The sequence below is a fragment of the Eupeodes corollae genome, chromosome 1, assembly GCF_945859685.1.
Source record: "Eupeodes corollae chromosome 1, idEupCoro1.1, whole genome shotgun sequence".
Lineage (NCBI taxonomy): Eukaryota > Metazoa > Arthropoda > Insecta > Diptera > Syrphidae > Eupeodes > Eupeodes corollae.
In genome coordinates this window covers 100,454,496-100,477,209 of record NC_079147.1, presented here as the reverse complement: position 1 = coordinate 100,477,209, position 22,714 = coordinate 100,454,496, and the positions used below count along the sequence as shown (strand labels likewise).

Below are 22,714 nucleotides of genomic sequence, written 5' to 3'. Positions count from 1 at the left end.
TTCATTTCGACAAATCGGACCCATTGCAATAACTTCCTATCCTATGGGAAGTTAAAAATATATTTATTAATTGGTATCCACTTATTAAGTTCTTATCAATTTATATCTTACATTTGAATTTCGTTAATAAGTGTTGACCCCTTTCTGAGGTACCGAATTTTGAAAACAAAATTTTAACATTTTTTTTTTAAATAAAAAAAAATAGTTATATTTTTGATTTTTTAAGACAGTATAAGAGCTTCTTCAGAAAAAAAGAATTAAAATAATTTGTTTATTTAATTGGGCTTTAATGATCAATATTCTTGATGCAATTAATAATTCATCTAATTCATCTTTTGTTACCCGACATTTCGCTGGCTATTTTCCAGCTTCTTCAAGGGATTTTTCAAATTTATTAGTTTTGAGTTAACTGTACTATTGCATTTTTTTTCGTTATGAAAAGTTGAATAAAAAAGAGGCTGGGATGCGACCCACACTGATAACTTCCCATCCCGTCCGTCGATTTATCTTGCTTCAAAGTTTGTCTATATGTACTCGTACCAAATTTGCGTACTATTTTTTGTAGATTTTTTTTTAATGAAAAAACGGACTGTTGGATTTTTATATACAAATTACTGAATTTTGAAAACAATATTTTCTGTGAAATATAATAAGTTTCAAGCCAATATTTTTAAGTTTTGAAAAGCTATTTGAGTCGAAAGTAAATTTTTACGAAGTTTTAGTATTGTTTTTTTTAGAGTTTTATTTTTTGTAAAAAAAACTGTCAATTCGATTGTTTTCAAAATTTTATCGAATATTGAAAACAATATTTCTTATAAGATAAAATTAGTTTGAAGAAAATATTTCAAATTTTTGAAAAGATATTTGAGTCAAAAATCAATTTGCACCAACTTTTGGTAAATTTTTTTTAGGTTTTTAATTTTTTGCACAAAAACTGTCAATTCGATTTTTTATAAAATTTTTTTGAGTGTTGACAACAATATTTGTTGAAAGATAAAAGTTGTTAAAATTTTTGGAAAAATATTTGAGTCGAAAATCAATTTTTACCAACTTTTATAAATTTTTTTTTAGGTTTTTATTTTTTGTAAAAAAACTGTGAATTCGATTTTTTTCAAACTTTAACTGAATGTTGACAACAATATTTTTTGAAAGATTAAAGTAAATCAAAGCCAATATCTCAAAGTTTTGAAAAGATATTTGAGTCGAAAATCAATTTTTATCAACTTTTATTAATTTTTGTTTTAGGTTTTTATTTTTTGTAAGAAAACTGTCAATTCGATTTTTCTCAAAATTTTTCAAAATGTTGTAAACAATATTCCTTTTAATATAAAATAAGTTTGAATCCTAAATTTAAAGTTTTTGAAAAGATATTTGAATCGATATTCAATTTTTACCAACTTTGAGTAATGTTTTTTTTAGATTTTTATTTTTTATAAAAAAAACTGTCTATTAGATTTTTCTCAAAATTTTATCAGATATCAAAACATTATTATTCGTTGCACAAAATTGTTTTGGAGATGAAATCATATTTCATTCGTAAAATTTTGGAGGTGACAAATTTTTTTTTTCAGTTTCATTGATTTATAAAAAAACCGTTATATTGATTTTTTTCAAAAAATAGACTTGTTTGGTATCACGTTAGCATATATTATATAAAATTTAATTCAAGTCTCTAGCGTTTTTGGTTCTTAAGATATTTAGGGTTAACCAAAATTTTCACCTTTTTTCAAACTGCTATGGTAAAAAAACCACCCTCGCAATTTTCTTGAAAGCCCTTTCTGCATCTTTCTGCCTTATTATCTGTATAACAAAATTTATTTGGAGTCGATATCTCTTCTGGTTCTTGAGCTATGGACAACGAAAAAAACGTCGCGAACGTACGTACACACGCACGCACAGACATCTTTCTAAAAATCTTTTATTTCGACTCTAGGGACCTTGAAACGTCGAGAAATGTCAAAATTTTCAATTTGACAAATCGGACCCATTACAATAACTTCCTATGGGAAGTTAATAAATAAATAACACAAATAAAAAGATAAATAAACGAACAATTTTAAATAATGGAACAAGAACACAACAAAGTTAAAACTAATATCACAATTTACTACTTCTAATGGCAACACTATACACTATATAGAATCTGGGACAGACAGACAGCCGAACGGATTGGGGGGGACCAATTTTTTCGACTTCTCTCTGTTTGTAAGGTCGAGTTTGAAATTTTTTACAGTTGGAATACTTGAAATATACCTAGTTTCTATACGTCGCAAGTAAAAAGGTTAGATGTTACCAAAGACCTTATATCAAATTATCATATAGATACATTCTGGGGAAAGTACACGGGCTACACAATCGAAGGAAACAAAGAAGAACCAAAAGTGACGCTGTCTGCTGTTAAAGTGGCTAGCAGTTTTTAGTGCTTGCAATTGTGCCTTATTAACTGTCAAAGGAATCTGACTTTAATGGGGACTTGAAGCCTTTTGGATTGGAATGGTAAATCTATATGAATTACTAAAATTCGAGGATTACTTAAATTTAATAAACTTTTCAACGCAACCTGGGGCCCTACTATGTAACTCGATTCTACTTTTGATTCTATTCGAAACTCATTTCCGATTCTACTTTCAAATAGCACCACGTATGAAAGTAGAATCGAATGCCAGTTATACCAACTTATTTTCAAAAAATATTCTACTTTCGAACGAGTATCGAGTTGTTTGACAGTTTTAAAAACAAAATAATAAAAAACAATAATAAAACATCAAATTTTTGGACAAAAATAATTATTACAAAAATGAAGAACGGTACGAGCAAATTAAACGCAGAAGAATAAGTGATAATTCCAAAATAATGGAGCTGAGTGAAAAAATGTTTGCACATATAGGGTCCGCCATAGAATGTTTTTTTTTCGACAAGTGCTTTTTTCGTGAATGGTTACACTAAGCTCATGTCTGATTTCACAGTTAATTAGATTATCTCTCCGCTGAACGAATATGGTTCATCGCCTTTTCAGATGGAGCTCATTTTAATCTTTGCGGGTATGTAGGTAAACAAGCGTACGCATACATTGAATAGACGATACATCCGAAACAAGTCACTGTTTGGTGCGGTTCAGAGGCATAATTGGGCCAATTTTCTTCGAAAATAATCAAGGAGTTTCCGCTACAGTCAATGGCGATCGTTATCGGGCCATGTGGAACAAATTTCTGTTCACAGACGGATGAGTATATTTGGTTTCCACAGGACGACGGCGCGCAGCGGTACGTGCCACCTGTCGAAGCTACACTCGATGTTTTTATAGCATATAAAAAAAAGAAGTTATTTAACGGACCATTTAAATGTATATAGGGTAGAATATTTGAACGCATTCCTAATCAAAAATATATACGTTTGTTTTAGTTTTTTTTTAGTACTATCGTCTAAAGACTAAACTAATGACGGGTTTATGTTCTTACTTAAGACCATATTATCCGACATGACTTCTCGCAAAAGACAAAATGCTTTTCCAATTATCATAAACTTATCTATCAGCAGCATTGAAGTTTTTGGCAATAAGAAATTACCAAAACCACAACAGTGATGACAAGAACGCTGGTCGTGCACAGCAAACCATAACAAAAATACTTGCCGAAGTTTTGACTTCAATCGAAAGTGTCATATGCCTGCTGATGATGAATTTTGAAATGAATGAGGAAGAGAAGCGAAAGTCCAAACGCTATTTTTGGCAAAAATCACGAATTCCCGGTGTAAATAATAAAACACAAAAACTTGAAAGAAAAACTTTCAAATTCAAATTGCATATTAATAATTTATAACATTTTAGTTACACTTTGACAAAAAAAAACTCCGCTCGCAAACACATTTGATGTAGAGTGATTATTTTCGATTTTGACCTGTTTTGAATTCTACTTTCGAGTTACGTAGTTCCTCGTTTATTCGAAAGTTTATATGAATATAGTTGGCACTACTACTATTCGATTCTCGTTTGTTCGAAAGTAGTCAAATAGATACATAGTAGCAATTTTTCGAATTCGAGCAATTTCATTGTAGAATCGAGTTACATAGTAGGGCCCCTGTTATGTTTACCTAAATATTTCTATTCCGTGAATTTTTGCATGAGAACCTTAAATGCAGACGAAACCTCCAGATGTTCTTTTTCAAAACAAGGCATTTATTTGCAGGTGCGTACCCTTTATGAAAACCTACGTGAGTTTCAGACTGATGGAACTTATCGAATATCTTAAGGGTTGTTTTTTTCACCACAAATATTTTATTCAATAGATTTTTTCTATATCGTGAAATTCTCCCTTAAAGAATTTCCCATCGAAATAAAAATTCAATTTCCCGGAGAAAATCTTGCTGCCACTTACCCTCTAAGCAGAAAAACGTCATGAAATGCAATCCGCATCTTCCTAGAATTCTAGGTCAAACTGAAAACTTATTCATGGTAACTTCCATTTAGCGTTTTCAACTCAGTCACCCGCTGCCTAACCTCCACCAACACTTAAAACTCAAAACTCCTTTTTTCCAAGTTTAGTATATTTATTTGTTTGTGTATTTCTCAAAACCTCAAAAAAATATAAATGCAATAACATACATAAGTTGACAAATAAAAAGCGTTGTTCCACATAAAAATAATAATCATAAGAAAAAACTTAACGGAGATCCTTCACAGAATAAAAATGATAAAACAAACACAACATTTTTCTTAATCATTTTCCAAGCACTCATCGAGATGTTCATTGATTTTTTCAATGTCCACTTCCTGACAACACGCGGGACATGGCCGAGTCTGCGTGTACAATCCATTCGAGCGTCTGTGTCTCTCGCTTAAATTCAAATCATCCTCGGTATTTGAACTTTCGTTGAGGGTTGATTCCTCACTTAGTGTTGGAAGATTTTCAAGATCCTCCTCTGTGTAGCCGGCAGACAGAAGAATCTCCCTCGACTTCGACGTAGTCTTCGATGATTTCCTAGACGTCGATGTCGACGAAGAAAGCGATGACGACTTTTTTTTCGGTGTGGAACTTTTCGCCCTTATCGGCTTAGCATTCTTCTTATTCTTGCCATATTCAATTTTGACAACTATTCCCACACAGCCATCGAGATGTTCGGAGAAGTTCTCGCGCTTCATCTTCTCCTGGCAGATGGGGCACGTGATGATGTCATTCTGGGGATTTTTGGAGTAGCGTGAGCAGGAGGGCATCACAGCATTCTCGTTTTTGAACTCCTTTAGGAGAGTGTCCTCCCCGAACAAATCGTCCACCAGCGATGTGTCGGCCAGTTCAAGGGACGTGGATAGCGCATTGTCATCGTACTCATCGTCAATGAGAACAATGTCTTCATCGTTCCCATCGGACAGATCGTTGCTCTCATCGAGAATTTCCTTCTTGATTTGCTTCTGTCGGGCATCGGCATCGGCGAACACCATTGCCTTGCGAGGAGCCTCTCCAGAATCACCACCTCCCTCCTCCTCATCGGATGAGGACGATATATCAATGACGGTATTCTTCACTTCCTGAACCATGACGTCATCGTCAATGACCTCCCAATCAGGCTTCGGTGTAGCTTCATCTGCAACAAAGGCAACTTCATTGCACGCATCTGCGGGTGTGGACAGACGTCGGCGTTTAGCGTTGCCGCCCGACACATCATCTTTATCGGGGTCTTCGGATTTCTTGGCGTGTTCGGTGAGGCTGGGAGTACTGCCGAATCTCTTCAGCCAGACATTCCGCAGATGATTTCTATCGACTTCCCTGTCAACCTGGCTTAGGTCACTGCAAGATCCTGAGGTGGCCAGAGAATAACCCTTTCCAGTCATGGAAAATTCTCTTGGTGGAGCTTTTGGAGTCCGTGGTGCACCATCTTCTCCTGTAAACAAAGATTTTGTGGAAACAATTCAGCACAAGATTCAAGACTTTCATTACCTAAATCCTTGAATCCAACGACGTTTTTGAGGTTTCCTTGGCTGCGAACTTGAGGTTTGGGTGGTTCACTTGGAGGAGTTGACGTGACCGTGGAACTCACTGGCTTGGTTTTAGGATTCAGAAGTAACGTACCACCGCCATTACTCTTTATCGCTCCTCCAGCAATGCGTGGCGCAGTTCCAGAGGGAGGGAAGAACTTCCTGAGATCGGTGTTGTTCGGTTTGGCCTTCGGCTGAGATGATTTCACATTATTGGCCTCGATAGCTTTTGATTTTGGTTGTTTAGTCTTCTTGGCAGGTTTCTCAGGTTCCTTGATCTTCATGAATGTGCCACCACAAGAATTGAGATGCTGGCCCCACCAGAAGTCATTTGGTCCAGGTGCTCGATTGGAAGTGCGCTTTACATAGCCGAAGAACGGCGAACGATGCTGGCAGCTGCCATTGCATCGCCACCAGTGAGTCTTGTACACATTCACTTCGTCATGGAACGTATGGTAGACCTAAAGAGAGGGAGAAAATCTTTTTGAGAGGAGATTTTTTGATTCCTAGAGCTCAGACTACTTACGGTGATGTTTGTTCCTGCCACTTGGTTGATTCCATGCATGATTTTCTTGAAGTTTGGGCCATGTCCACCGTTTCCCTCCCGGATTCCCAAGACAAAACAGTAGGCGTGAATCATTTCGTGCTGCAAAATAATCATATATCATTCATTTGTCCAGTTTGCGAGGCTATCTTCACAACGACGCAGTTGCCTTACCAACATCGTTTCTACAAGATCTTTCCTCGAGCGCAATTTTAGGAGCGGTTCACTGAGTCGGATTGTAATGGCCATTCCCAAACCATTTCTTCTGGAGTAGCAAATGCCAGCGCAGCTGTACATCCGCTTGCTCCATTCCAACGTGACGCAACGCAGTTTCTTGTTGAAGAATTTATCATCGAAGGCGCGAAAAAGAGCATGTGAATCTGGAGTCGGATCGAGGGTCTCCCATTGAGGATGTACGAGGTTGTCAGTTCGATTTAGGAAGTCTGCATCTAGATTTGAGCGGTATTTACCTTCCTGATGTTTTGGTTTTTGTTTTGGCGGCGTTTTGTCCGGGATTTCGAAGATATCCTGGAGAAGAGAATGAAAAAATACTTTTTTTTGGAATTAAATTTTAACTTTTCTCACATTGTCTGGTAGTTCGTCGTTCCATTTTTTTTGCATTTCAAGTGCCAGGAGGTAGTCTCGGTCCTCAGGCATATTTTTATATGGTTTTTATGTTTTTTATTTGTTAATAATTTAAAATTTATTTGAATTACTTAATTTAATTTGAACATAAAATTTATTCTGTTGTGTTCTTGACTCTTGTAGAGAGTTTGACATTTGATTTGTTGTTTCTTTTTCTTAAGGGTGTGTTCGATTCGTATTTAGTAGAAATGTCACTTTAGGTGGGATACAGAATGGGCGGCAAATCTTAAGGCCTGTTTGGTAGTTAGTTTGACATTTCTGTATGTATGAAATAATATTAAAACATTGCTATATTTAATTTAGTTGCAATTTACGAACAGCTGTCAGAGTTGTATGCAAATATCAAATAAAAATATTGAAGAAGGAAAGAAGAAAACGTGACGTGTGGAGACCCTCTTCAGAAAAAATGGTGACAGAGAATTTTGTTGAGAAAAATTGTGTTGGAATTAGGCGTTGTAACAACGGAATTGAAATAGGTTACAAATGGATTATTATAACTAACTTAAGCTTAGTATACACTATTGGCAGGTTTTTTAATATTACGTGAACTGTTAAAAGTCTTTGCCAACTTTTTATCAATTTTTTCTATGAAATAGAAAATTGTCTATGTACATTTTTAGAAGACTTTAGAAAACAAAAATTTGGTTGGCTCATTGGAAGAAAATTGTTTTGACAGGTGACAAATTCAATGCAAACAAATCAAAAATATATAAAATCTCAAAACAGTGAAGTAAAAAAACTGAAATAGCTTATGTCGCTGTCTAGTGCTTAGACAGACGCCGACGTTTAATCACACCATAATAGTACCAAAGATTTTAAGATTATGTTCAATAATGTTTTTGATACAATAAATTAACTTTCGATAGTAAACAAATATGTATTTAAATGTAGATTAATAAAAAGGACAATTTTAAAAGACCAAGTAAATAAAATTGAACAGAATCTGGAAAGGATATGGTTTGGGAATTGGTCTTCTATATTTATCCAATCCATGATAAACTGCTGTTATCGCATAAAGTATTGGGAAGAATTTGCGTTCTACCTGCCGTTGCCAAAATAGAAGCAAAAGTCATACTGGAACCCATCACAGAACACTTTGAGGACACACTCGATGCCGAACAAGCGGGATTCTGCGCTGGATCCTCCTGTATTGATCATATCAACACCCTATGGATCACCCGCTGTTCATGGACTTCGAGAAGGCCGTTGATGTACATCTGGTTAGCTTTGTGGAGAGAGGAGAGTCATCCTAGAAAAACTAATTGCTATTGTTAAAGCAACATATGATGGATCCAAGTGTCACGTTCTGCACGATGGTAGGCTGTTAGATGATTTTGAAATCCGTAGCGGAGTCATACAGGGCTGTATTCTGTCGCCAAAATTGTTTTTGTTGTTGATAAGCGAGGTAGCGGAGGGATCCAATATACTTTGACAACCTATTTAAAGCACTTGGATTACGCGGACGATTTTTGCTTTCTATCTCATAAGATCATGGACCTTCATCAAATGACAAGAAGTGCAGAGAGAGAGAAGCAGAAGTTGTGGGGCTGAAAATTAATTCCGGCAAAACAAAAATATCGGTCTCGGAACCCAACCATACTCTCAAATAAATATTTTCGGTGGAAAAAGTGGAGAGCTGTCAATACCTTGGAAGTGTCGTCTCCATCGAAGGCGGAACCGAACACGACGTCACCTGCCGAATCGGCAATGCAAAAGCGGCGTTCGGTATGTTGTCGAAAATTTTGAGAAACAATATCAGTTTAAGGAGTACCCGGAGCGTGATGGTTAGTGCGTTGGACGGTCATGCAAGGGGGCTTGGGTTCAATCCCTGCCTGTGCCACCTAACTTTTTTCATGGGTAGTGCCCCTTGCGAGGAATTGACAAATCCTCCAAGAGTAATTCTTGTCATGAAAAGTGCTTTCTCAAATTAGCCGTTCGGATTAAGCATATAAAATGCAGGTCCCTTCTACCTCTGACAACATTACTCGCACACAGGAATGGTTGAGAGTTGTAAGCCACTAGACCCTGTTTCTTCATGGACTTTTGCCACATCAAATTTTTTTTTAGCTCGTCTCGAAGAAGAGTTTCAACTGAAGTTCTGTGGAGTGGAATGGGCTCTTTGTTTCATTCAACCGGTCCGAACAATTCGCTAAGGAGAAGCTAATTGTCTAGAAAATATATCATAGAATCAACAACAAACAAAACTGTTATAATAAAAATTCTGTGGATGAGAAGATTCTGAACGGTTTCATGTAGTACCTTATGGCTGGAGCAGAAAAGGTAAATTCCTAGATTCTGAACGGTTTCATGTAGTACCTTATGGCTGGAGCAGAAAAGGTAAATTCCTAGATTCTGAACGGTTTCATGTAGTACCTTATGGCTGGAGCATATTCGAACCAAAATCGCACTCATCCAGAGCGATCATTGAAGCTGTTATGATGGGCTTGGGCCCCATCAAGGGGCAATAGCCCACTGTTCTGGTTTTTTTTTCACTGGAACAACGATTTCTACAGTATGAAATGTTTCGGCGCAAATTTGCCTATCCCGCTGCGACGTAGCCTCCAACAGAGACTTTCTGTCTCACTTATTCTCCTCCACAAATAAACTTATCGCCTTTCTCATATCTCCCAAACCCTTGTAATTAAACAAAGTTACCGTAAAGTCTTTCTCCAGGTAGTAAGCGAAAGCGTCAAACAGACATGTTTGTGGCGACGAGTTCGAAGAAGCATCCCTTGGAAGCGTTATTACGAAATATGAGTAAGTCTTCAAATGGTAGACATGTGCATTAAAGAGGACACAAGCATCCACAGGTTTTTCTCAAAACCCACCTCTGTCTATCAACTCCTATTCTCACCTCCCCATGGTGAACACCGTGTGCCTAGTACCTCAACTGGAGATTGGGTTCCAACCCCAGTGGAAAGTTGTTGGGGGCAGCAAACGAGAGAGGGGGGAGAGGTGTTTCCACTAGGGCACCTCTCCTTATCCAGGCGGCAGCGGACGAATTCTCGAGATGGAATCAACGGTGGCGTCTACAGTACCAGTAAGGTTGAACTACTTAGTGAACACCTTATAGGGCTTCTTCGACATATTTGGAGCCCAGGCCTGTAAGGAGCGGTTTAATAAGGACAACGAACTTCGGATATTTACGTGGAATGTTAGGTCCCTTAACAGACCATGTGCAGCCGAACAATTAGCGGAAGCCCTAAGTTGCTGCAAGGCAGATATTACAGCCATCCAAGAAGTGCGATGGGATGGACCGGGCAAACGCAAACTAAAAGACTGCGATATCTAATACGGCCACTGCTACTGAGAACAAAGACAGCGTCTATTTGGGTGTGGATTTGTTGTTGGAACTAGACTCAGGCAAAAAGTCTTGATTTTCAACAGTGTCCGCGAGCGCATCACAACAATCCGCATCAAGGCTTAATTCGCCAACAAAAGCCTAATATGCGCGCATGCCCCAACAGAGGAGAAAGATGAAGACACCAAAGAGATATTCTTCGAGCTCTTGGACAAGACATATGTTCAGTGCCCTGATTGAACACATTGCGATCGACGCATGACACTTCTCCAGTATCCAGGATATCCGAACATTCCGAGAGGCCAACATTGACTGGGAACATTACCTCGTTGTAGCCAAGGTACGTATACGGATATCCCGATCCAAGCCAAAACAAGGAAGTACTGTGAGAAGATTCTACGTTTGACGGCTTCAATCGCAAGAGACTGCCATGTCCTTTTCCGGTCGAGTCTAATTACCTCTTAAGGAGTCCTATGCTGCCTGCATTAAGCATTGAGAACCAGTGGCAACATTGTTTTGCAGCCATCAGAGATGCCGCCTCTGAGGTGCTAGGTTTCACTTTCAAACGACCACCACAGCGAAACCCCTGGTTTGGCGACGTATGCCGGCAAGCGCACGCAGCGAAACAAGAGGCATACAAAACGGCGCTGCACAAAAGGACTAGAGCTGCTTGCGAGCTCTACGAGCAGAAGAGGAGAGAGGAACATCGGCTTCTTAGAGTGGAATCTCAGCATAGTGAAGGACCTCTAAATTGTGCCAACTACAGAGGCATCAGTCTATTTAACATTGCGTATTAGGTCTTCTCTGCCGTATTATGTGAACGTCTGAAGCCATTCGTCAAGAACCTGATTGATCCTTATCAGTGTGGCTTCTGACCTTCTGACCAGGAAAGTCCACTATCGACCAAATGTTCACACTACGGCAGATCTTGGAAAAAAACCCAGGAACTTCAAATCGATACCCACAATCTCTTTATCGATTTTAAAGCCGAGTATGACAGCATCCGTAGGGAAGAGCTCTACAGAGCAGTGTCTAGCTTTGGCATCCCTGTCAAACTTATCCGTTTGTGCAGAATGACGATGGAGAATGCACGCTGCTTCATAAAGTTCGGAAAACATCTCACTGATGCATTTGATGTCAAAAAAGGTTTAAGACAAGGCGATGCACTGTCATGCGACTCCTTCATATCGTTCTGGAAAGAATTGTGGAAAACTTAACCGTCAACACTAGAGGCACAATCTTCCAAAGGTCCATCCAATTACTCGGATACGCAGATGATATTGACATAATTGGAAGATCAAAGCGTGATGTCAGTGGAGCGTTTTTAAGCATTGCGACGGAAGCGAAGAAGATGGGTTTGGTGGGGAATGAGGCAAGACCAAGTATATGCTGTCATCAAAAAAGGACACTGAACGATGACGTCTTGGACAAAACGTCACCATGGACAGCTATAACTTTGAGGTAGTTAAGGACTTTGTCTACATAGGCGCCGCTATTAACACAGATAACGACACCAGCGCTGAAATCAAACGAAAGAATAACTCATACAAATCGCTGCTTCTTTGGACTTAGAAGGCAATTGAGAAGTAAAGTCCTCTCTCCAGCATCTAAAATCACTATCTATGAGACACTCATCATCCCGGTTCTCATTTATGGCGCTGAGGCCTGGACCCTGTCAAAGAAAGATGAGAGCGTCTTAGGATGCTTCGAGAGAAAAATTCTTCGGGTGATTTTTGGTCCCGTACGCATAGATGGAGAATGGAGGAGAAGATATCACGACGAACTGTACGGGCTGTACAGCGACACTGACCTAGTTAGCAGAATTAAAGTCCAACGGCTTAGATGGCTAGGTCATGTAGAGCAGATGGACATCAACGCTCCAGCCCGGAAGGTCTTCGAATCCAATCCCGAGGGACGGCGCAGTAGAGGAAGACCGGGACTCAGGTGGCGCACCCAGGTGGGAGAGGACCTCAACCAACTTGGCGTGCGAAACTGGAGGCAGCTAGCTAGGGACCGAGCTGGCTGGAGAGGAGACGCATGTTGGTTGAGGCCCAGGTCCGCCCCGGACTGTAGCGCCACCTTAAGTAAGTAAGTAAGTAAGAGCAAGTCTTCCTCGTCCTTCCGGTTCCTCTCTTAAAGAAGATTGTTTGAAACTCTGTGGATCATAAAAAAACTGCGAATGCCGCAACTAGTCACGGGCTTTTATTCTCGACGTTTTTTTTGTTGCCACGCAGCGACTCCAAAGTTTCCTTTTTTTCTCTTCCATCAGCTGTTTTGTTTACACCTTGAGTTTTTGATGTAGGTTTTCGGCCAAAACCGATAATATCGGTAAAACCGGGTTTTGGATTTGGCGTTGAAAGCCTATTAAGAACGAAAAATGAAATATTTCACCAAGATAATTTTAATGGAAAAAAAACAACATTTAGCGCATCAGTTATGGTCTGGCAAGGAATGGACAACCTATGCTTCGTCGAAGGCAGTGTGAAAATCATAATATATCAGGACATCTTTTACCATCTTTTACCTCCTATTCCAATGCTGAAGAAGATGAATATTTTAAATTTCAATAGGATTGGGCTTGGTGTCAAACAGCCAAGCGAAATATGAGAACACAACTGGCTTGGAGAACACAACATTCCTGTGCTAACCTGGCCCGAAAATAGCCCCGATATATTTCCAATTGTGGGGGAAAATGAAAAAAGAATTGAGAACAAATCGAGCTAAAAACTAAAGTTATTAAAAACGAAGGTGACGTCACTCAATAGTGAAGACATGTTACTTATATTGGTCCAACTTTTTTTGCGTCGTAAGAAAACTACCCACCCAATTTTCTTGAGAGTCTTTTCTGCATCTTTCTGCAATATTATCTGTATTACAAAATTTATTTGAAGTCGATATTTCTACTGGTTCTTGAGATATAGACTACGAAAAAAGCTTTCCGAACGTACGAAATCTGTTATTTAGACTCTATGGAGCTTTACCACCCTAGAAAAACTGAGACACTCCTACAGAAAGTTTGAGACATATGGTAAATTCCATTTGGAAACCTAATTTGATTTTTGGAGTTCCAGTTCAGGTAAGCTTGATATTCAAATCTTCTTCGCTAAAGCCGAATTTTAGTAAACTAAACTCTTATGAAACGTCTTATAAGTTGTATACGAAATAGGATCCGGAGGTTTTCAAACAAAGGATAATTTAGGATTGCTCTTTAAATTATTTAAATTTGTGTTCGTCTTTATAACATATTGGTGAAGAAATTAATGTGTTTGGTCCGCTATTTCTTACCTTATGAATGCATAATGTTTAACAAAGCTCGTCTATCATTTTTCATCTCCAAGCTTAAGCTGAAATATACTTCTATCCCTCATAAGAACAAAAACAACCAAACAACTTGGTTTGAAATTAATTTCCCTTATTTTTTTTAAAGCGAGTCATTCCGCCATAAATTATGTTACAGACATTCAAATTTCCAATGACCAAAATGCAAGATCAATTTGAGCTTATCTCCACCTGCAGAAAAAGTCTTATATATGAAAATCCAACCAATTCCTTCCCCCAAACACAGATAGCAGCAACAACAAAAACGTAAAAAAGAAAAGTTGAAACTTAACTAAAAATAACAATAATCTACAAGGTACATTGGACAGAAGCATTTTCATTTCGATTTTGCTGAAAACTATTGATTCCGTTTGTTATAACTGTATGTGTTGTATAAGCACTGCAGCAACCTAATCTGTATAGTAAAAGAGAATCGGAGCCGTGAAGAAACTGGTAACTGGAGAAGAAAGGACAAACAAAGCGAGACAAAAAACTAAATCCGGATTGTGGAAAATTTTGATTATGCAGTGTGCAAAACGATATCCCGCCGGAAGCGCGCTTCTGGGCTAAAGCAAATCACACACCACACCTCTTCACTTGTTAGAAATTTGGTCTTACATAGACCCGATCTCCCAGCGCCAGCTCCAGCGACAGCGCTATAGCATAACACCTTAGCTACCAACGCTGCTCCTTTTCCACTATTTGATTCAGCAGCGGTTCTGCTCGTATACCTAGGAGCAGATTCAAAGAAATCAATTTTTATTTATTAAACAAAACAACAAAAAGGAAGGAAGCTCACGGCGTAAGATTTATGATATTGGTAAAACGAAAAAATAAAACCCCATTTGCCTTCGAACCATTCTTATTCACCACCACCACCGTCACGACCACCGCTAGACGCCATCTTGCAAATATAACGGATGAATATTGATAAAGTATCAATTTACTTAAATCGCTTCCCGTGTTTTTTGTGCTATTGTCCTTTGTGCCAGAATAAACAAAATATCAACGGCGACAGCAGATGGGGTATCTACTCATAGCTCACCTACCTTCCTATCGCCCGCCACTCGTTGCAGGACTCAAGTGAGCAGGCAGAGGTACCTATACCAAGATACCTTTTCCTGGTTCTGTAAAGCTCCTCCAGGATATACTTGTTCGTTTCGTACATATAGAAGACGGACGGACTAAAAAAAAATGGAAGAAAGTTTTGATTTGGAAAATGGTTTCCTTGATTAACTCTAACGATCCACCCGTTCCCAGGTGAGAGTTGATGGAACAACTCTTATAAATATGTGCGGTGAGGCAAGGACTATACCATCAGGCATCAACATCATCACACAGGATATACTCTTCTAGGTAAGGTAGAGGATACATGGCATTCAAATGTGTTGCTACTGCTGCTGCTTCAGGTGCAATGGGTGGTGGATAGGACGTGGTGCATCAGCTTCAGCTTCAGCAGCAGAAGCAGAAACTTTTCAATTCACCATGTTTCCAATTTGAAAATTCCTCGTTGTTGGTTGTTGCTTGTTTGTCTCATAGCTCTCCCCAATCCATTCTCACTTTTTTGAAAAGGTGGTTTTTCAGACTTGGTTAAGTTGTGGGTTGAATAATAAGTTGCCATCAGGATGAAGATGACTTTTTTGAACTATCATCACAAATTCACAGCCTCCCGCTGCAATTCTGGGTGTGTCGTGTTGTGGTGTTGTTGCGGATACCCTTATGGAAATTTTTAATATTTCGCATAGTTTCCATGGAAATTATTTTTGTCCTTAGACTTCTTTGCGAGAAGAAATCAGCGTTATCACCAACTAACAAACACAAAAGTTCTTGGTTGAAACCTAATGGATGGTGATTTTTGTAATTCAATCATTTATAGTGCTTTATATGACTGTTCTTATAGCGTATCTATAACATCGGGCAAACTGTTGCTGTGAGAAGAAGATAATATTACGGACTAAGGTTATTGTATGATACATTAAATTCACAAACTTTTTGCTTATAATGCAGACAATCAGCTCCGTCGTAATAGATAGATAGTATGAACCCTGAAAAAAAGTATCATTGCGCCCGCCGCTTTTTTTAAAAACCTTTTTAAAAAAGATTTTCATTATTGTCTTTTTAATATGTGGTTAAATGTAAAAAAATTTGTATGTGTTAATTTTTGTATTTAGTAAATTATCTAAGCGTTTTAGATGTGTTGGCCGTGACATGAAGTTAAGTGTTGTACCAATCTGTGACAAGTGGTTTGTCAGATATTTGTAGTCTTAAGTCACTCTCGAAAAATATCGATTTTTTAAATTTATTTCATTTGAATTACTTCTTAGTCTGGAAGAGTTGTATAATATAATGAAGAGTTCAAATTTGAAGGGTTTAAGTATTCAAATTGAGTTTTTAAGGGAAGAAATTCAAAAAACGAGCCGATGCAGCGATGCTTCCAAAAAAGATATTAATGACAAAGTACCAGACTTCAAATCGAAATGTAAATCACGCTGGGAAAAAGCTTATCGGATGGAAGCAACATTCTTGAAAACAAATACTGCGTGGCTGAAAACACCTTTATTTTTTAAATTTTCTGTTGAGTCTAAGCGGGGTCAACCAAAGGTAACGTTTGAGGTATCATCAGAAAGATCAAAACATCAGAAAACGGAACTTTTGAGAAAGTTCACGTCTAGCGCTGAGTTGACTTACGTAGCTGAAATGGGTTTGAGAGCTTCTGGGCAGATAGATGCTGCAAAGCTTATGCAAGACGTGACAATTAATCCAAATCATGCTGAAAAATGCAAAAAAGCTTTGAAAGACTCAATTGAACCTACTTCAATTACTAGGGAAGAAGCTTTAGCAATGGTTGTTAAAGGAAAACTGTCACGCTTTCAATATTTTCCTTCACACAAAGTAGTTCAAGAGTGGAAAAAAAGTTGGTATTCGGAGCCTGAAAATATGAGTATATAAGAAATGTTTGTATATACGAATTTACAAAGCTTGCTTAACCTTACAATTTCTCGTTTGGTAACTGTTCAAAAAGATGTAATCCAAAATCTTAGGCATGAAGAAATTAAAACTATAAGCTTACACTCAAAGTGGGATTTTGATGGTAGTTCAGGCCAAAGTTCGTATAAGCAAGCGTTTCATGGTCTCAAAAGCTACCGTCCAAAATGTCAGGTTCCTAGCTGTAACGGCTGATTTGATGCCATAAATTAGGGCATTCTGCTCCAGTGCGCGCCGCCGCCGCCCTGCTCAATTTGGAGTTCGTGTAAAGCGGTATCGCTATAGCCCCGAATAAATGTCTTCTCCCTAGTATCAGTAAGGTATTCGAGAAAGTTATAAAAAGGGATCTGTTTAAGTGGACTGAGGTCAACAAAATCATTCCAGATAATCAATTGACTTTAAGGCGGGACATGACACTACTCATGCCACGTCTAAGATTGTTTTACGGGTGCTTGTTTGGTTGACTTGGAGAAGGCATTCGATACTGTATCAAAACACTTTTGCAGCGTGACTTCGACAAGATATTGCGATGACTGTGAACATTTTTGTTCATGCGATCTCAAGGGATACGAGAAAGAAATGAAAACATCTAGCGATCGGGCTACAAAATCGACAGCCACTATTGAATAAAAGTGCAGAAAAGTGCATTGACATCTGGTAAGATCAGTAGTTATGTTTCGACAGACACAACTAGGGGAGCTTTTGCCCTGACAAAACATTTATTTTTATAGCACCCATCTTGACGGCCAGGGTAAAGGCGATTTGCTAAATGGCCCTCAACCGGGAGATGATTGCCTATGGGTGCCTGGGAGGGTAAAACTTTGAACCATCTCCAATGGAAAAGATTCGGGTGTTTGTGAGGCGATGTCCTCGACGTTGCCTTGGATTACACAGAACACCATAGTCGGAGTACAATCATTACTATTCCAACCTGGTTCTATACAATTGAGCCAACATAAAAAAAATAGATAATGTTTTGCTGAAGCTTAATCGGAGGCACGTTGCAAGAAAAATACCCTCGACGAAGAGCTTATTGCTTATCTTTTGTTGCTTATTAGCCCAATAACGAATACTACGGAAATGCGCTTTTAGTAGTAAGTTATAGGCAACTTAATATCAAATTAGTGATCTCTTGGTTTTTCTCTCAGAAATGATCTTATAAAAAAAACTTATAGCATTCCTAAAGTTTTTCCTAATTCTAAATTGTGTAAACATAAAGATTTTAGTTGTTTTTGACAGCAAACCGCTTTTTGGTGAATATTATTAAATTACCTACCTTTAGAATAAATCGTTACTTACAAAACTTAATTGTATAAGCTTCATGGCTCATATGAACCACTTCCACCCTGGATAGTTTATTGGTCAAAAGGTAATGAATTTGTGCTGAGCGATTGGAATATGGATAGAATCCATTTCCAATTCTCAGTTAAAAGTAGTATTTTTAACAACAAAGTTTAACATGTAAAATAACAATTTAATTTTTAAACATACAAAATAAATAATTAAAAAATAAAATGGGTCATATACATTACCGCAATACGATAGGTTTCGAATTCAAGGGAATTCCTACGAAAATAAAAAAAAGGCTGGGATGCGGCCCACACTGATAACTTCCCATCCCGTCTGTCGATTTGTCTTGCTTAAAAGTTTGTAGATTTTCATGATGGGTTAAAAAAGTTGTTAGTTGAATTAATTTAGTTTGAAAATCTAATTTCGTTCAATAGATTTTTAGTCGTAATCAATTTTTTATAAATTGAATGAATTAAATTAATTTTAGAGATATCAAGAACCGAACATCAGTTTGTATCAAATTTGCGTACTATTTCTTGTAGATTTTATTTCTTTATGAAAAACGGACTGTTGGATTTTTATAAAAAGAACTACTGAATATCGAATACAGCATTTTCTGTGAAATACAAAAATTTTGAAGACAAGATTTTTTATTTTTGAAAAGCTATTTTAGTATTATTTTTTGTTAGGTTCTTACTTTTTATAAAAAACTGTCAACTCGATTTTTCTCAAAATGTTTCCGAATATTGAAAATAATATTTCTTTAAGTTAAAATTAGTTGGAAGCCATAATCTCAAGTTTTTGAAAAGATATTTGAGTCGAAAATGAATTTTTAACTACTTTTATTAATTTTTGATTTAAGTTTTTATTTTTCGTTGTACAAAATTGTTTTCGAGATAAAATCATTTTGTATTCGCACAATTTTCGAGGTGACAAATTTTGTTTGGGTTATTTTCATTTAAAAAAACCATTGATATAAGATTTAATTCAAGTCTGTAGCGTTTTTGGTTCGCTAAATATTTAGGCTTAAACAAAATTTACACTTTTTTATAAAAAGTGCTATGGTAAAAAACCCACCCACGCAATTTTCTTGAGATTTTTCTGCATCTTTCTGCAATATTATTTGTATAACAACATTTATTTGAAGTCGATATATCTTCTGGTTCTGGAGCTATTGACAACAGAAAACACGCACGCACAAACATCTTTCTAAAAATCTTTTATTTCGACTCTAGGGACCTTGAAACGTCGAGAAATGTCAAAATTTTCAATTTGACAAATCGGACCCATTACAATAACTTCCTATGGGAAGTTAAAAAGAGAAAATTCTTTTGCTTTGAATTTTTTGGCGATTTAAAAAAAAAACTTTTTTGGGATTTGTGACCAATTTTGGGCTTTATGGCAATTTAGGACTTTGGCAAAAAGATCTAACGCCTTTAAGCTTATATTTTGTTTATATTTTGTATTCATGTAGATTACAGAATTCTGAGAAATTATTCGTCCCTTAACTTTTTATAATTCCGTTAAACAGGTTGACAAGTCACTAAAGCAGCAACATTGTAAGAGACGACTTTTACAGTCAATTTAGAAAACACGTATTGTTGGATTATAGTTAATCATTTTTTAACTTCCCATATGAAGTTATGCAATCGGTCCGATTTGTCGAATTGAAAATTTTGATATTTCTCGACGCTTAAACGTCCCTAGAGTCAAAATAAAAGATGTGTAAGCACGTTCGTACGTCCGACTTCAAATAAATTTTGTTATACAGATAATAATGCAGAAAGGGCTCTAAAAAAATTACGTGGGTGTTTTTTTACCATAACAATTTCAAAAAAAAGTGACAATTTTGGTTAACCGAAAATATCTCACGAACCAATAACGCTAGAGACTTAAATTAAATTTTATATACTATATTGTAACGTGATAGCAAAGAAGTTTATTTTTTGAAAAAAATCCATTTAACCTTTATTTTTATAAATCAAAAAAACTGAAAAAAAAATTTGTCACCTCAAAAAATTGTACGACTAAAATATGATTTCATTAAATTTTGAGGAAAATCGAATTGACAGTTTTTTATAAAAAATTAAAACCTAAGAAAAACATTACTCAAAGTTGATAAAAAATGAATTTCGACTCAAATATATTTTCAAAAACTTGAGATTATGGCTTTCAACTTATTTTATCTCATAAGAAATATTGTTTTATAATATTGGGTAAAATTTTGAGAAAATTCGCATTGACAGTTTTATAACAAAAAATAAAAATCTAAAAAAATTAAAATTAATAAAAGTTAGTAAGTAATTGATTTTCGACTCAAAAATTTTTTTAAAACATTGAGACATTGGCTTCAAACTTATTTTATTTTTTAAAAAATATGGTTTTCAAAATTGAGTAACATTTTGAGAAAAATCGAATTGAACGTTTTTTATAAAAAAAATAAAAACCTAAGAATTAACTAACAAAAGTAGATACAAATTGATTTTCGACTTTAATATCTTTTCAAAACTTTGAGATTTTGGCTTAGATTTTATATTATCTTAAGAGAAATATTGTTTTGAACTTTCGGTAATTTTTTTTGAAAAATCGGATCAAACGTTTTTTTACAAAAAATTAAAACCTTAAAAAAGCATTTCTAAGAGTTCGTAAAAATTGATTTTCGTCCCAAAGGTTTTTTCAAAAATTAAAAACATTGGTTTCCAACTTATTTTACCTTACATAAAATATTGTTTTCGACATTCAGTGAATTTTTGATAAGATCCAACAGTCCGTTTCTTTCTAAAAAAAAATAAAATCTACAAAAAACAGCACGAACATTTGGTAAAAATAATGTGTGGTAAAAATAATTCAATGATAATGATATCATGTGAATAATAGAAACTATTGACTTCAAATCAGTTTCATTCATCCAATTTGTATTTATTTTTATATAAGAAATAAAAACTTTTAAGAAATGCTACTTAAATTATTAAAAATTGGTTAAAGACTAAAAAATCTCGTTAACAAAAATATATTTTGAAATCAAACTATTTCATCATAAGCGAAATATTGTTATTAATTTTTTTTAATTGTTTAGATAATTCAACTGACAACTTTTTCAACAAAACACGAAAATTACAAAACTTTAAAACAAGAAGACAAATCGACAGACAGGATATGAAGTTATCAGTGTGGGTCGCATCCCAGCCGTTTTTTCTATTCATTTGAATTACGGAATTCTATAATTAATTTTTCCCTAAACTTTTCCGTTAAATCTGTTGACAAAGTCACTAAAACAGTAACAAAGCCCATTGTAAGAGACGACTTCCACAGTCAATTAAGAAAACACTTCTAATTGTTCTATGGTTGTAAGCCATAGTCAATCATTTTCTTAAATGATTCAGGGATAATTCAAGACGGAAAATTTTTCAAATTAAAGTCCGTCTACGAACTTGTGAGGAACACTTGATCAATTTGTCTTAATTACTTACTTAAGGTAGCGCTAAAGTCCGGGGCGGACCTGGGCCTCAACCAGCATCTCTAGCCAGCTCGGTCCCTATCTAGCTGTCTCCAGTTTCGCACGCCAAGTTGGTTGAGGTCCTCTCCCACCTATTGTGCACCACCTGAGTAGCGGTCTTTCTCTACTGCGCCGTCCCTCGGGATTGGATTCAAAGACCTTCCGGGCTCTAGCGTTGATGTCCATCCGCTCTGCATGACCTAGCCACCAAAGCAGTTGGACTTTCATTCTGCTTACTAGGTCAGTGACTAAAAATCACCCGAAGAATTTTTCTCCTAAGACGCTCTCATCTTTCTTTGACAGGGTTCAGGCCTCAGCGGAATAAATGAGAACCGAGAGGATGAGTGTCTTATAGATAGTGATTTTAGATGCTCGAGAGAGAAATTTACTTCTCAATTGCCTCACGCTTTTATCTTCCAATTATGTCAATATCATGTGCGTATCCGAGTAATTGGATGCGCTATTGGAAGATTGCTCCTCTAGTGTTGACGGTTAAGTTTTGCACCATTCTTTCCAGAACGATGCTTAAGAAGTCGCATGACAGTGCATCGCCTTGTCTTAACATCAAATGCATCGGTGAGATCTTTTCCGACCTTGATAGAGCAGCGTGCATTCTCCATCGTCATTCTGCACAAACAGAAAAGTTTGACAGGGATGCCAAAACTAGACATTGCTCGGTAGAGCTCTTCCCTATCTATGATGTCATACGCGGCTTTTAAAATCGATAAAGAGATGGTGGGTATCGATTTGAAGCTCCTGGGTTTTTTCCAAGATCTGCCGTAATGTGAATGTTTGGTCGATAGTGGACTTTCCTGTTGTGAAGCCACACTGATAAGGACCTATCAGGTTGTTGACGAAGGGCTTCAGACTTTCACACAATACGGCAGAGAGGATCTTATATGCAATGTTAAGGAGACTGATGCATCTGTAGTTGGTGCAAATAGAGGGTCTCCTTTTTTATGTATCGGGCAAACTATGCTGAGATTTCACTCATCGGGCATGCTTTCTTGTGACCATATTTTGCAGATGAGTTGGTGCATGCTCCGTACAAAGTTATTGCCTGCTACTTTGAATAGTTCGGCAGTGATGCCGTCAGCTCCAGCAGCTTTGTTTGACTTAAGTTTAGATATAGCTATCTTCACTTCGTCAAGGTCGGGTAGGCGGAAT

General features: G+C 36.9%; 1 protein-coding gene across 1 annotated transcript; it reads right to left on the bottom strand.

The window, feature by feature from the left end:
• Positions 1–4,534: 4,534 nt before the first annotated feature.
• On the bottom strand, positions 4,535–7,264 carry LOC129942566 (DNA-dependent metalloprotease SPRTN-like). Its single transcript, XM_056051564.1, has 5 exons — positions 7,098–7,264; positions 6,687–7,040; positions 6,495–6,614; positions 5,931–6,429; positions 4,535–5,874 (listed from the first exon to the last, which is right to left on the bottom strand). Exons 1-5 carry the CDS (start codon positions 7,167–7,169, stop codon positions 4,712–4,714), a joined length of 2,208 nt encoding a protein of 735 aa, XP_055907539.1. The 5' UTR covers positions 7,170–7,264; the 3' UTR covers positions 4,535–4,711.
• Between the last annotated feature and the right edge of the window lie 15,450 nt (positions 7,265–22,714).

Bases quoted from the DNA above. Each gene is read 5' to 3' on its own strand.
- LOC129942566 (XM_056051564.1), bottom strand. From the start codon at position 7,169: ATGCCTGAGGACCGAGACTACCTCCTGGCACTTGAAATGCAAAAAAAA. The intron at 7,041-7,097 runs GTGAGAAAAGTT...TCTCTTCTCCAG, and splicing joins ACGACGAACTACCAGACAAT to GATATCTTCGAAATCCCGGA. The intron at 6,430-6,494 runs GTAAGTAGTCTG...CCCTCTCTTTAG, and splicing joins TGGCAGGAACAAACATCACC to GTCTACCATACGTTCCATGA.